The sequence below is a fragment of the Etheostoma cragini genome, chromosome 22 (assembly GCF_013103735.1).
Source record: "Etheostoma cragini isolate CJK2018 chromosome 22, CSU_Ecrag_1.0, whole genome shotgun sequence".
Lineage (NCBI taxonomy): Eukaryota > Metazoa > Chordata > Actinopteri > Perciformes > Percidae > Etheostoma > Etheostoma cragini.
Genome location: NC_048428.1, coordinates 17,241,925 through 17,258,258, shown reverse-complemented (window position 1 = coordinate 17,258,258; position 16,334 = coordinate 17,241,925). Strand labels below are relative to the sequence as shown.

Here is a 16,334-nt window from a genome sequence, read left to right as displayed (position 1 = left end):
TATATATATATATATATATATATATATATATATATATATATATATATATATAAAAAATATAAAAAAGTTTAACAGCATGAGCATTTATTTAGCTTTAAGTTTTGGCCTTCACCCTTTCAGATACCAGGCTCTTTAGCTGCTAAATGCTCCACCAGCTGTTCACCAGCTAGTCGTTAACTAGAAACATCTACTGACTGTCTGTCCTTCCAGAGAGTTGCTCTGGACGCAGTTGCTCTGCCTGAGGTTTCTTCAGATTTTTTTCCCCATTAAAGTTTTTTTCTAAGGACAGAGGGGGTCGTACGCTGTACAGATTGTAAAGCCTCTTGAGGGAAAATTTCTGATATGGCTATAACGCTCTTTAGAGTTGAGAAGAACTGCAGAATCCAGTGATAAATCTCTGTGTTCATCACTTCAAATGGCATCTTTCACAATACATATTCAATCAAATCTAAACATAAGAAGATGAGCAGCTTCAAGAGCTTCTTTCAACCGGTAAAACTTCCTAAAAACCTAAAGAATCAAGGTAACTTATGAATAGAAAGTCAAAAAGGTTTTAGTTTGGGAAGAAGCTGTATGTGACAAGGCTTCTTGTCTGGTGTGCAGCAACGGGCACATAAAAGACTATAATGACGGGTGCAGATTGTCAACCCAACCCACACCCACTTACTGATGAAATCAGACTTTCCCACAAGTGCGGTTTGCGCCCATGTCTCCGCACACACACAAACACACACACACACGCACACGCCAACACACACAAACACGCGCTCCCTCTGAGATCTGCATTAATTGTTCTGTCAAAATGCTACAAATGGTGGGTGAGTTGACCGCCACAAAAGTTATTACTGCAAACCGAATAAGCTCATCCAACCGTCAGTCAGCACCATATGATCTGTTGACGCTATGCGCTGCCACCGCCCACCACCAGTTGTCACACGAGCTCGTGACTTGTAATTACAAGTAATATTTAGGTGCGTCAGAACACTGCAGGCAGCTCTGATCTCAGTGGGGATTCTCAAACTCAAAAGTCTTCAAAAAGAAATGTACTGCACAGAACAGTGTGGCAGATAGTAATCCAAATGATGATAGGGATCTGTGTAATTCAATCAGTCCTAATGGGAGCGCCTGGAGAGGGAGAAACACTTTGATCATGGCAGTTTGAGATACTACTCTTCAATGAAAAGCAGAAATCTATCTGATGGAAGCAACATGGTCAATTATGGGGCAGAGTGCGGAACTTAAGCACACAATGATGAAAATGTGAGACTTTATATTTTTATGTTTTATTAATCCTTTTAAAGAAATCCTCTTGTCGCCAAGCAGCCGTACCGGCAGGGATCAGAGGTAAGGGTCAGCTATAGAACAGCAATCTTAAGAGCAGATTTGGAGTCACGCCACTTCAGTTAAGCATGTTTGCTTTAACCGGTGTCCTCCAGGTAAGGGATGACCTGCCTACTGTAGCCTACTTACTAAACCGTCCTGCTGTACATGTACAGCAATTGTTTCAGGAGCCCTGTGTTACAACAGTTTCGGGTGTCTGTGTTTTTGCATCATCTCTGTTTTGAACTATATTTGCTTAACGGCAAAAACAACTAGAACACATTTGTGAAATTAGACATTTAAACTGCATGCATTTCCTCTTTGTATTCTGTGGCTGTTTAATTAGTTCCTCTCCAGTAAAAGAACTGGTCGAACAAGGCGGTACGTAATACAAACACCCCATCACCAGTTGTTATTGCACAATTGGAGCTTGAAAAAAACTGAAAATTATGCATTAATAAAAAAACTGAGCTTAGATTTTGACTGACAGCTGAAAAGAACACCTATATTTGGAAGCTGACATTTTGCATAATTACCTTTCTACTGAACGTCAACGAGAACAGACGTGCCCCAACAAAGGAATAAACTTGCTTGTGAATAGACAGGCGGCGCTCCCCAGTGAGTGCGCCATCCTCGAATAAATGTATAAATTGGATATTCCTCTTTGACCTCATTGTGTATCCGTGCCTTACCTGTTAAAATGTTCCCTGTATTCCTTCGCCACCCTCTGAATCAAGGCCTTTAATCTAAAAGCAAATGAGAAGAGAGTGAAACACCACATGAGTGGGGAGTTTAACCTTTATTTAGAACGATGCCTGTAATTTGTGATCCAAACAATATCTTTATCTGAAAGCCCTGCACATCAGCGTAACTATAGTGGTAACTGTTGGGAGTAATTTATATAGAGCAATGCTTTTTTTTTTTTTTTTTTTTTTTTTTTTGCCCTTTGTACCTGCGACTCTCCTCTGTGGGGTCCTTCTCATCGATGACTGCAATCGCGACCAATTTGCCTGAGGTGGCAGACAGGGATTACAAATCACAATCAAACACACAAAAAAGGCTGAAAGACAATGACAGGCAGATAAGAGTCTCCGGAGGAGACGAATCACCTCCCAACCACGGGAAAGAAAAGAAAGAGGCTGCGAGAGTGCTTTATTCATTCATCACTCAAACATTAAGCTAGCTTAGGATTTCTACTTGGTTGAGCAGGAAACAAGTGGTCACTTTCTGGTTGAAGAGCTATTTCAAGCCATTCAAAACCCAAAACCACGACACAATAATCGGTCTACTTAAAAAAAAAGAAAAACCTGTTACACAACTTAAAAGGTCTGTTATTCAGACTTGTATTGGTTTGAGGCCAGAAACCCCTTGTCGCTGGGATGAGAGTGCCAGCTTGCCCCCTGGTGGTCACTGATGGTGTTTATGTGGCCAGGTTAAGGTTATGTAAAGGTAGTGGCAGGTGGTGTCATAAAAAGAAAGATTTCACATGCAGAGACAGATTGTTGTATAAGATGTGGGAGAGGAAGTTCAGCCACTTAAACTAATACTTTGTTACTTTGTGTTTTTTCCTGCAATACTTCAGGTGAAAGTGCTTATTATCTTTGTGGTGACTTACTAGGTGCACAGAATCCACTGCTGATGTTGCTGCATCCTTCCTTCGTCCATTGTCAGAAAATAATTGATTAATTCTGCAATGTTGCTAAACTACGGGGCCTCTGAGCTAAGTGTTTTTGACTGAAGGAAATGCCACAATCTCAGGTTAAAACAAAGGGGACCATCTTCTCGTAAATCACCATTTATAAGACACAAGATAACCAATGGCTTAAGATAAATGTTTATTTTTTTTTTGACTTTTTTTGACGGATAAGAGTATAGAAATGGGTGCAGAGAGATGTACGATGCCAAGGCTGGAATTGAACCCAAGACGTTGCCATTATACGTGCGCTTTAACCACACGGCCTCCAATGCACTCTCTAAGTAGCTTGAACTACAGTTATTGGTAATGGTTACTGATGATTTACAGATCGTTAAACCATTCCATACAAACATGTAAAGTTCGCATCATTTTTGTGTGATAATAATGTAGTTAATATTACTAAACTTTTATTACAGTCATAGGTTTTCCCTTTCTAATAATAGCTAGACATCAGGTCTATGAGGAAACATTTTATCAAGTTATTTATAAAGGGTCACAGGCTATAGTTTCAAATTCTTCTGTTAAAAGCTTAAATAAAGAGCTAGCACTCACAACCTTCACTGTGAAGTGATGTAATCACATTTACAAGACATCCATCTTGCACGCATCGTATTTCTTGTGCCTTAAATTCAGTAACGTTATGCAGAAAGTTTGATGTACTTTATGGGCCAAATGTCTGAGAAAATTCACACCTAAAGCTCCCATTCCTATTAGTTTTTTTTTGGTGTGGACTTTGACATTCCTTCACTGTGCATTTGTACAATATTTTGGATGTTGTTAAAAGTATGCAGTGCAGTCTCTTTTTTTTAAAGGGGTTGTTTGAGTTGTGCTTATCGGACATACTATCCACTCTCTGCCCCTGAAAAACAGCCTTCCAATGTAACTGCACACCACAAATGTACTGGGACTCTGTCAAATAGACGTTGTTTTCAAAACGCCACTTATTATTTCCTCTGTCTGTGTTCTGTCCCTTACGTTTTGACCCATAAATAGATCTAAATTACGGCTTGAGACTATATATTGATTTTGGCCCCACTGGTGTTTAAACATGGGGACATAAATGTGTGGGATGAGGCTTTTAGAACATTTAAATGTCACTCCACCACCCCACAAAGAGCACAAGGGCATGAAACTTGACGATTGATTGAAAAGCCTTTAGAGACAGGGCTGGGAGATTCTATACTGTTTTCACAAATGTACTTCGATCTAATAAGTTATTGCAACAGGCTGAAGCCACGGACTGTGCTGTCGTTAATTAGTCACATAGCATTTATCCAATTAAGGTGCTTTAGAGACATTTTTGTGTTTAGAACTACAAACTGCATATTTGGTATAAACAAGCTAAATACTGACTGTAAGCAGCAACAAATGTAAGCAAAATCCAACCGCAGAGCGTCACTGATCTCAGTCAGCTGCACATTAAGAGGTAAAATACTGCATCTAATATTAGAAAGCACAGCTTTCTCTGCAAAGAGCATCAATTTACTGCAGTTTGAGAGCCAGTTTGTATTTCAATGTCCTGTGGGAGAGACAGCGTGTGCACATTTGAGCAACTTGGTCTACATCTAGAGGGAAGTGACTTTTCTACCATAGCCACGACACACAATTACCACTGACATTTTTACAAGGAAGATTCGACAAGAGCAACTCGAAGATGTTTGATGTTCAATTATGAAGTCATCGTGTGGTAGTTTGATATTAGGGGCTGTGAAGGTAAATACAGTATGAGCGGGTTTTGAAATGTGCGACATAGCATTACAGAAGCGGGCTGAGTAAAGCTGTGTGCTGATGCACTTTTCAAATGATACCTGCTGGTAATCATTCTGTAATTGAATAGATGTTGACTATTAACTTTGGCTCCATAATCCTTAAGCACAAAATGAGCACACAAAAATTTAATCCAAACAAAAAAAAACATTATGCTCACGATTACAAAAAAAAAATCCCAATTTATAAAATTTAAAAATAAAACGGAGCGGAAATAATAAGTTGATTGAGCCGTTTTGAATGAATCTGCAACTATTTTCCTTGTGTCAGCTTCTCAATTATGTGATAATTTCTTACATTTCTTTGTCCTATGTGATAGTAAACAGTGTTGGGAGTAAATTACAGTATTGTATTTCTTTTTGCGGAATCCACTCCAAGCAATGTGTCCGAGCTGCTGACAGATAGAAACATGTCAGGAATTAATAGGCTTGCTGCACAAAATATCATTGTGAATATATCAGCCGTGGAGAGTTACTGGGCCTGTAGTGGAATCGCTTTGAATGATGACCCAAAACGCTTGTCTTTTACTGTGACCATTTACTGTCTACTTTGTTGCTGTTTTACAATCTAGAAAGTGAACAACTTAAGTTTGACAAACGTGTTTTGCATCTCGCGTCTCACGTTCATTTCAGTAAGCTTGCAAGAGTACACAGCGGACAACTTCCGTGTAGGCTGCTTCAAAATTAAAGCATTTCCTGTGACGATTCGCAGTAAAACTAAATTACTGTTAAACAAATAAGGTTGTGAACCTTTTCACATATAGGCTGTAAATAAAGTACTGTAAATAAAGTAAATGGTGAGTTTTAATCACACATTAATTGACCATTTCCTTTAGGCAACCTTAGTTTTAAACAAAACAAAATGACTTTGTTATTGAAGTGCTTTAAACAAACATTTTACAACAATGCTGTACTTCAATACAACTGTAAGGTACTTTTAACTGAGTGTTTTAATTTTCTCTTACTTGCCTATTATACGTTTTACTCATCAATTTGTATAGCTTTACTCTGCATATATAATAATCTATCATGTATTAACGTGGATAAAGAGGAGACTTTTTAGATCCAACGGTTAAATTCACAGATAGCTGTCAAGTCAAACTTACGCTGTTATTTTGGTGAAAGTAACTCAAACGTAATGCAAAATAGTGTCACGGATTACAATCCAGAGACTGTAATGATGTAATATAACCAATTACTCTCAAATGAAAGTGACTAGTAATCTATAATGTATTATATTTTGGAAGTAACTTGCCCAACACTGATTGTAAACTAATATCTATTTGGGCTATTGGTCAGAAAAAAAAGACCTGTGAAGATGTCACCAAGAAACTTGGAAAATATTTGTTGATAATAAAAATAGTAATAGTTTGTTGAAGTCTTAATATTAAACCATACCAATGTAATATGATTGCTATATAAATATGTTATTTGGAAGAGTAAAGAACATATTATCCATGACAACTTGTCTGCATACGCCACCTGTTTCCCCGAGCTCGTATAGTGTAAAGCCGTCGATCTGAAGGTATCCCTGGAAGCGCTCCTTGTTCACCCACGATGACAAACTAGAATCTTCATACTCTGCAACACAAAGACAGAATCTTTCAGAAGCAGAAGCACAAAGTCAATATTTAGGACACAGCCTCTTTGTATAAAACTGTGTATTGGTGCCTGGATCGTAAAAAAGATCAGTGTTTACCACCTTTATGCTCTCTAGGGAATAAAGAGCGGGACACAAGTTCAGCATTCATAGACAGAGGGCAGTTAAACAATGAACAGAAATGGTTTGGACAGAGGGCTGCCTCTGGGTTGAGTAGTTGGTGGGGGGGGGGGTAATCAATCAAATGTATCAGTTTGGTTAAGGCGTAAATGAGTATATGAAAGGTCATTTTGTTCTGTCTAGATTGTCTACAATAAGCATTCATTTCCTATTTATCAAATAACCGGTTGTCAAGACATTTAAAAATAAAAAAACTGCAATTTTCATTCACAACAGACGCTGTTTTTTTCTGGGATGCTTGCTCACCTAACCTCATTTTCACAGCTATTATGCCTTTTGGTCTTTAAAAAAACAACACATTTGATTTGTTAAGAATTCTCCACGCGTACGTACTGTATGTACATTCGTTTTCAGGACACAGTTTTGGCAGATCTTTTACACATTTGGAGCAAATGCATAATTCAATAGATGCATTATGCAACCTCAACAACAAAAAGAGTGAAAAAATAAAATGAAGTAAAATAAAGGATTGCTTCCATATTGTGAATCACGTGTTGCTGCTACTTTAACATCTGGAGGCAACAAGCAAACGGGAACCAGAGTCTGTCCCTGGAGGGTGTAAACCGGTTGTAGCGAGGATGCTTACACATCGTTTTCTCCGGCTGAGAGAGGCTACTGGATGCTCATAATTGATGTCAAATGTAGCTGGGACCTCATTATGACATGTTAATAAGTTATCATGACCTTTTTGCTACTATTTCAGTAATTACAACAACACTGATGACTTTAACATGGTTCTTAAGCTGCTCCACTAAATGAGCTGGGAGCATGACAACCTAAAACCTGAACACGCTTTTAAACCCCCGAGGTTGTAGCTTATACCAGACTCAAAATGACCTTAATGCAACGCAATCTATTTCTCAGAGTTGCTGCTATGCAAAGGCAGAGTCGTTGTTAAGGTTGCTGACTCAGTCCGTCTGGTAGACATTCCAGAGAGTTTGTTTCACAGATGTTCTGGCTTTATAGACATCCATGCAGCAGAGAGAGAGAGAGAGAGAGAGAGATATGAAGGCCCCATACTGGGATCGAACAGTCCAATGAATCTCTCCACTGACTGAACCTGCTTCACCTTGAAACAAATTAGAGCTGCTCTCTTTGGGCGCCAACCTCACAATCACCACACTGCCCTACAGCAGCCTGTCAGCCCTAGAGTTCACACAGCAGGAGACATGAGTGAGAAAGAGAGAGAGAGAGAGAGAGAGAGAGAGAGAGAGAGAGAGAAAGAGAGATGGGGCAGGAGGTGGAATAAAAACAGACAATAGGTGGAGTAAAGGATGAGCCAGTGTCAGAGTTTTGAGGGCAGGGAGGACGCAGCTCTGACATGTTTCAAGGAGGAAGGTTAATGGCACAGAGGACCTGTGCCATCAATCTAAATAGCGCAGAAACAAAACCAGAAGGAGAAACGTAGAAGGGTGAGGAATACGGAATATCAAAGATAATTCAAACAGCGTGGGACTCAGATGGAGGTGGAGGAGGATGGAAAGATTGGTGAAAGCATACTCGGTGAAATGACAGGACAACACGCTTTCTTACTATATACAAAAAGAAAAACCTTTAGGATAAACAATGAAAACGTTGGAGCTAGTCGCCAAAAAAAAGCAGCAGTGAGGGATGGGAACTAGTGTGGAAGAAAAGTCAAGGGATGCACAAAGTTATTACAGAATGTAGCGGGGACCTCAGTTCATCCTTTGGGGACAATAAATGTTTTCAAGGCAATCCGTCAATTAGTTGCAGAGATATTTCACTCGACAACCACAAATGTGAACAACATGGCGGCACTAGAGGAAAATTCAGGGGAAAGTCAGTAAGATTCCTCCTCTGGGGACCATGAATGTCCATCTAATGGCATTTTTCCATTACATAGTACCTGGTCACTCTGCCTTGACTCTACTCACCTTTTTTGATTTTCCATTATGAAAAGAAAAGTCCCTGGTACCTGCTAACAGGTACTTTTCTTATATATCACCTCCGTCGAGGTTCCAAGCGAGCTGAGAAGATAACAAAAGGGGACATGAAAACCTGCAGACCACTGATTGGTCGGAGAGAATCGTCACCAATCACTGCGTCATAATTGCAAGTGACAGACGGGGGTGTCCTGAACAAACGCGCCATTTTTAAATAGTTTAGACAGTTGAAACTAAATTTGTCTTCAACTGCAACAGCCACAAGCCGAGAATCAAAAACAACACAACCTCAACGTTCTTTATGTGTGTGAAGCGTTAGGTCACACCAGTTTCCTGCGACATCGCTATGAATGAGGTAAAATACTAAATCGGCAATGGAAAAAAGAAAACAGGGCACCGCGGGCGGGTTGAGTCAAGCCAAACTGAGTATAGCTAGTATTAGCAGTGGGTTAGCGCCATAATAGCTGCAAAGATATTACAGTTTAGACCATAGACCGACAGACCTAAACTAAAACTAACTGACCAAATAACAGGATTACAATACAGTGGGGATGTTACATGTGTGGGAAATAAGGTCAATATTTCACCATGTCATCCACACTGACCTTGTCGTGTTTGCACATTCAAATATCCGATGATGAATACTTTCCATGTGTGCTGTCACAAAGTGTCATCAGCGTGTTATCTTTTTAAGTGTGACCTCATCTTGTCCCTGCATCCATGGACCGTTACTCTGTCATTTAAGTGCTCCCAATAAACACATGCAAAACAGTGCTACCTCACAGCTGGCTAAGTTATGTACATTTCCATACAAGGAGTGGCAAGGCAAAACCATAAACCACTGAAAAGATTACCGCTGGGTTTTAACTGATGTGTATTAGCACTCAAAAACATTCCTGGCGAGTGCAAAAATCACACTGTGTAGACTAACATACATCCTAATTATACTTTTCCATCATCTCACAGCACTGACAAATAATTCACTGCACATGATGATCTAAACCATTTGGCCCTTGAAGCACAGTAACAATTCAGACCTGTACAGCAGAATGAAACTGAGGATTTGGTTATTAAATATGTATGAGCCTCTGTGCTGTACCATATTTTAACAGCGCTCTTCAAAAGGGATGCTGCCGTTTGAGATGTGTACTAAACCAATCAAAGTCCATCGATATGTCAAATATCATTTTACACAAAGTGAGCAGCCGTGTTTGGACAGTGTGGCTTTGCTTAATGGCATCGCTTGTTTAAAAACCGAGTCAGAAGTCAAAGCTGAGCAACAAGAACAGTAAATGTGCTCTGAATTTCTAATACACATTTGAATCTGAAAAACAACATACAGTACATACAAGATGGGAGGTGATAAACATTGCTTGTGTATTCTGAAAATAGACATACCTCTGGAGCTAGTAGAGACACAATATGGCTAATAAAAAATATGTGTCTATGTGTATGTTATACAGCCAAACACTTTTATAAACGTCATAGTGTGACATAAAAGTGCCACTGGGTGCCTATGCAAATATTTAGCCAAATTAAATTTGATAAAGCGACAGAACATCATGCAAATTGAGTGTCAAAAAAAAAAATACAGGGGCCTCATCTTAAATTATACCCTAATCCGACATCCAGTCAGAGGACATTCAGTGGCACCAGTCCTCTGAGAAACAGCTGGAAAGAAACCAGATGCTGAGGACCACATATGGTAAAAAAAGAATGGCAGACTGCTTTCTCTAATGCAGAGTTGGGTAAATTTTTCATCTATTTTCACCTACAATTACTAATAATAATTAGAGTGTTTTCCCTCAACCATTTCTACAGACTTGAAGGGGAAGAAGAAAAGACGGAAGGACACAATTATGTCATTTTGCCATGCTGTTCCCCTTCTGAGACCTTGACACACTTAACATGCCGTCACCATGGCAATGCTAGACATTTGCCACATCCTCCGTATCAAGGTCCTGGAGGATTCTGCAGAGTGTGGAGTTTTTGTCATTAAGGTCTTCTGTGGCGAGCCTCTCCTGCTGCAATTCTGGTGCAGGAAGCCCCCCTTCTGTAATGGCCAGGTGGAGCAAACGGATATGAACTCGCCGACGGGGGTGGAGGTGGATTTTGTTCTCCGGGCGCTACATCGTGCACCGAACCTGCCCAACAGCCACTACTGGGGTTCGTTCGTGTTGTCATTGTGCCTTGATGCACTTCCTTTCCGTTTCCGCCTCCCAGCTCGGGCCCACAGCAGCAGCAAAATACAAGACATCATGAAGAAATGTGGTGAACTCACATTGTTGCGGTGAGATGCTTCAAAATTCGGCGACAGAAAAGAAAAAGCAGCTTCTCTAAACCTCTTAGGAGTCTTTTGCAGAGACTCGACAGATGCTTCAGTGACTCAATTTTGGCTTTAAATGACTGTATATACAGTAAAAGCTCTGCACTGGTTTCTTTTGCCTCAACTGTGGTCTCTCACGCCCATCCAGCCTGGCTGGCTATGTATGTCCACCCAAAGACAAACCGCCACAACATCACTGGCCTCACCGCACACACAATAGCGGGCAGCGCCCTGGGTGCTTTATGATGGGCCAGGCACACCATAACTCACTGTGGTGAGGAAGATGAAAGAACAGCAGCAGAGACCGGAAAACTAGAGGAACACAGCTAGAGAAAACAAGCTTCGCAGCAAAGGAAAGAGGAAAAAGTCTGGGAGCAGTACACAGAGTGCGCCCTACTGGCCCCTTTGATACTTTCATACGCCTTTTCATGACTAATTGAACAAAAACTACCCCAAAAAAACAGTGGATGAAGACAGGGTAACATAATACTCACCATCATAGGTAAAGTAGGCCCCATCCTTAAAGACCACAACCGCAGGAAGCTCTGGCAAAGTTACTGACTGTTGAAAACACACAGAAAAGTCTAATTCAAAACCAAGTTCCATAAATCATTTTTACTCTATGAATGTATTTGCACCTGCAGAATGTGGGACAAGACTGTTGGCAGCAGAGCTTTGCATTAAATTGTGAAACACAGTTTTTTGCATAATGCAAAGCCAGCATGCAGGCCTGGTGTCTGCCATTATTTACTTTAACCTAGAAAATACAGCATGGAAAGAAAGAACTGGTTGCACACCACTCAAGAGTATCAAAAACATATGATAAGAAAAATATTATTTTATTATAAGTAATTTTAATATTTTTCTAAAATTCAAAGGGATTCAAATTTGAAACATTACCTCTGGAAAGACATCCTCTGGAGCCGAGAAGAAATAAGTGTAGACAATGAGTTCAGAGGCAACGTCGTTGTACTTTTCCTGCAAAGCAAACGAATCTTTCAGCATGGACACAGTAGCTTTCCAATAGATCAATGTCTAACAGTTGTAAAGGCTTGTAAAGTCAATTCAAGTTATTACACGCAACCTATTTCTTGTTGCAACAGCAGCAGGGCTTCTATCACGCCAATAATACACAGTTTTAGCATTGTAGCTCTGAACAAGCTGGGTGCTTAGAATTAAATCTGGTGCTTACTTTGAGGGGAGACTCGCCGCCGACATACACAAAAAGCACATCATGTCGTTTCATCATGTGCTCAAACATTTGCTTGCTGGGAAGTGCCCTGACGGCTGGTCTGGAGATGAAAATCCAACACACACACAAACACCCTCAGGTTAGTTCATTTTAACATCTGAAATCACATTCAGCACAAAAATGGCACACTGCTGCAATCACTGATGCAAAAACTCAAACAGTTCTCTTCTTTATTTCTGCGCTGGTGGCACCACCCAGTGGACATTCAACAACTAGCAGCCTTGAAGTGCGTGCCAAGCTTTTGATCAACCCTTCTGTCATGGATCTAGCTTGATTTCCCTCAAGGAGTGGAAAATCTGTCAGGCACAGTTGATACAGTGGTCTAAACTGGAGCATCAGAGGGGGAAACCCATTGAGCAATAAAATAAATATGGCCTGCATTGATAAGCTTGCTTTGATGGTTTGTATTAGTAAAGCTGTGAAATAAACAAAGTTCTATGTATTCATCAGTTTCATGTCATTTGTTTTTGAAGTGATGATTGAAGGCTTACCCTGCCACCCTGTTGGCAAACTCAACAATATCATCTTTTGTCCTTGGTCCCTTGTAGTTATAGGCAAGATCACCCTTTAACCTGTGGAGGAGAGGAGAAAGCAAAACAAGGGTGAAAGGTGAAAATAAAATGGAATTCAGTCACGTGACACTGAAATTGGCCTTTAGCATATTGGTTTGTCCGAAAAACCTCATTCAGTGAGCAAAAGGGAAAGAATTAAAACAACAACATAAAAAACGGTAGAGGCTGAAGCCGTTATGTATGCTCTTGTCAATGTCACCAGACTCTATTGACAAAAATAGTACTTTTACCTCCCAAAACACAGGAGTTGCTGGTCTACCGCTGCTTCAAATCCAATAGTTTGTTACTTTGGTGTTTAGAAACTAACAAACTAAACAACCAGTGTTCTGCAAGGTACAATTACTGTTTTGCGTCTGGTGGCTTTGACCAGAGCATACATAACGGCTGTCTGACGGCAAGGCAAATCTGTATGAGTAATAATGCGCACACCTAAACTAATATTGATCTTGTTCAGATGGCTACAACACATGTAGCTGCTGCCTCCATCAGCAGCAGTAGATTGTTTAGCTTGAGTGCCTGCACTCCTGTCTGCTTTTCCAATCTGGGGGAGTGCCGACCGCTATCTACTGTGGTTAAGTACCATTTACAACCCAACTTCAAAAAATCCAAACTATCCTTTAAAGTCCCTGCCTAACTTTTGAGCATAGCAACAACAACTTGTTCTGAGGAAACAGCAAAAAAAGCATCTTCATCACAAAGGTCAACTTAATCTAAATCTCATTCTCTCATCCTAAATGAAAAACAACAACAAATGACTGTCACTAATTGAGTTTTCAGCCAAAGAAACTGGTCGAGTCGAGCTCCTAGAAGAAGCAGAATGCATTAAGGATTGCCAAGGTTGCATCAGCCCCAGAGCTTAATGAACTCAGGGGGAGACGGAACTCTAACTCAAGTCTCCTGTCACCAAGGGAGGTATCTCGTGTTCTTCAATGGATGTTTCATCACTTGCTTGGTTTAATGTTTTGAACCCTGCCGTGATCCTGTGGCAGCTTCCCAAATGAGCTTGATGATACTAAACGGGGAGCCCATTATGGCGTGTGCAGATAAATGCTTCTGTCTCAAATACATAGAGGAAAGTCTGCTTTGGAGTATGATTATTTCTCTAAAGTCAGCATGAGTTCTGCTGCCCAGCTGCTGGCATCTACCTAACTCATCAATTTTATATGAAAAAATAAATACCACTTGCACTTCAAAAAAAAATGAAAAGTCATATTGTTCATAAGGGGACATAGCATATACCACTCATGATTTGTTAATCAATAATTCACAAGATATCCTTAAATCACTTGGGACATACGTGACAAAAGAAAAATATAAGAGGCTGACTTAAATTGCTAAAGCCGATTTCAAACAATTTATTCCCCACGCAATGTATAATTACCTGCATCCAGGAGTCCCAAAAAAACCTAACAAAATTTAAGCCCAAAGAGTGTGAACAGTTTGTCACTTGGTTATGCCTTAAGGAAGCAGCAACAACACCTTGTTCCCTCCTGAATAAGTCATTTAACAGCATTTCAGACCTCAAGAGGGAAAAAAGACAACATTAGGGTAAAGGGATCCTGATAATAAAGCACTACAAATTTAAGTAAAGACATTTATACAATATAATATAATATAACACCATACTGGCTACAATTACTGTGGAGTTGAATCAATGCCTTTGACAAAAGAGCTTAACAAATACTAGAGGCTTCACAGAAATAGTGAAATCTGCAGATATCGTTTTAGACTAATTATCATTCTATGACCAGACCCTGTAGGTCGGTACAAATTACAATAAGCCTTTTAGTCTCATAAGGAATTTTAAAGCCTATTCAAAGCTGCACTAAGTGGTTAAGAAAATTACAGCAATTTGTAAAAAAAAAAAAAAAAAAAAAAAAGAGAGGAAGAAAACACAAAAAACATGTATGATTACACAAATCAAAGTAAAACAGTCATCAGTGGCTTTTAAGTTCAAAACTATCTTTAATTTAAATGAGAGTTGAGACAGGGGTAGGTGGAGCTATATATGATATACAACGTTTAAATTGTCACTTACAGTTTTATTGTGGGGTAACCACGGACACCGAACTCTGATGCCATTCCTGCAACATAAAAAACAAATAAATAGCAAAACAATTATTCTGAGAACCATCTTTTTCTTTAAAGGTTTTAAGTTCCTATCCTGTTTTCATATTCTCTTTCTTGACGATAGTTAGTTGAGAAAACTGATTAACACACTTACGCCGCAACAGAAAACACAAAGCCAGGCTAAGCTAAGCAAATTGGCTGTTAGCTGTAGCCACATATTTAAGGGACAGCTAATGAGAGTGGTATCAAATCAACTCCCTGAAGGGACGTGTCCATTGTTGGCGTTATTTCCCCACTTCCCATTCATTCCAATGGGAGCAGCCATGCAATGCATTTTGGTATTGTTGCAGGGACTTTGGAGAAGCTCACTTCCAATAATGTTTGACTGTTCACTTAAAAGTCCCATTAAATATTAATACGGATGCAGTCTGTCAATAAATGTATTAAATGATATGTGTCCCTGGATTACTCCCACGGCATGGCATGCAGAATGCAATGGATAATTATTGTGCATTTACACAGAATACTCATCTTTCTCTGAATGAGTGTCATGGAAAATATATCACAACATTGAGATATTATGATAAACTCTGAATGAAAAATCTACATAGGTCTTTATTAGTGTTTAAGGCGCTTTCAATAAGACCTGAAAGCCTTTTCACATACAGGCATCATCATGTTGTTGAACAACACAGTAATTAGTTTGATCTATCTTTGTCTCCTGCACATGAAATAATCACCTGGGGACAAACAGGCTCCAAGGTACGACCTGCATCCTTTACTCACCAGAGTAAGCAGTGGCATCCATCTTTCCGACGCGGACCGGCGACCCAGAGCTCTTCAGCTCGACTCCCACATCATGCCAGATTGGCTCGAGCTTTTTACAGTAGCCACACCACGGCGCATAGAACTGAAAAATAAATGTTCAGATCAAGTTCAACATATAGTTAACATTGTGTTATTCTCATTATCAGATTTGTGTTTTAAACTAATAAAAACATTTCAGTTTATTTCCATTTCATCTTACACCAGAGATACTACATTATCACTAAGGCTACTACAGTGACCACATTTTCACCTTATTTGAAAGTGGGACTTTCAACATGCCAACTAGATGAAATACTTGGTAGTGGTGGTGTTGTTGTTGTGCTAAAATGGATTTAAATTATTATCTTGTCTTCTCTGTGTCCTTGAGCTTTGCTTTTGCTGTGTTTTTGCCGTTATTGTACTGTGAAAGACTACTTGATATTGTGTATAACCTCAGGAATGGATTCAAACATTCAAAACTCAAAATGTAATATTCAGGGCAGTAGCTGGGTTCATTCAAATTAGAGCCTAATATATATTATATAATATGTAATATTAGGCATTTCCCGATCTATGGGTATCAGCATTTACAATGGCCAATTTAAATTAAAAAAAACATACCTTTTTGTATTTTTCTAAATATCCATTCATCAGAATCATTTATAATGACAAATAAATGATTCTGATAAAAGGATTAAAAATAAAAAAAGGACTGTCAACATTGTTTTGAGCATTGGCGTTGCGTAGTTTGTCCACCAGAGGGCGCTCTACAAAGTCCCTGTAGACAACACTGACTTTCTTTCTAGTTTGTGTTTTGTTTAAAGGACTTTAAGTTTGCTAT

General features: G+C 39.5%; 1 protein-coding gene across 1 annotated transcript in view; it reads right to left on the bottom strand.

The window, feature by feature from the left end:
- Nucleotides 1–16,334, bottom strand: part of tmx3b (thioredoxin related transmembrane protein 3b) — a 35,167-nt gene that overhangs the window by 15,618 nt on the left and 3,215 nt on the right. Inside the window, exons 4-12 of the mRNA XM_034862029.1 lie at nt 15,473–15,596; nt 14,655–14,700; nt 12,536–12,616; nt 11,985–12,084; nt 11,693–11,770; nt 11,287–11,353; nt 6,265–6,363; nt 2,273–2,330; nt 2,013–2,066 (exon numbers count right to left, since the gene is read on the bottom strand). Of these exons, the coding sequence (XP_034717920.1) occupies nt 2,013–2,066; nt 2,273–2,330; nt 6,265–6,363; nt 11,287–11,353; nt 11,693–11,770; nt 11,985–12,084; nt 12,536–12,616; nt 14,655–14,700; nt 15,473–15,596 (707 nt within the window). The remainder of the gene's footprint in view (nt 1–2,012; nt 2,067–2,272; nt 2,331–6,264; nt 6,364–11,286; nt 11,354–11,692; nt 11,771–11,984; nt 12,085–12,535; nt 12,617–14,654; nt 14,701–15,472; nt 15,597–16,334) is intronic.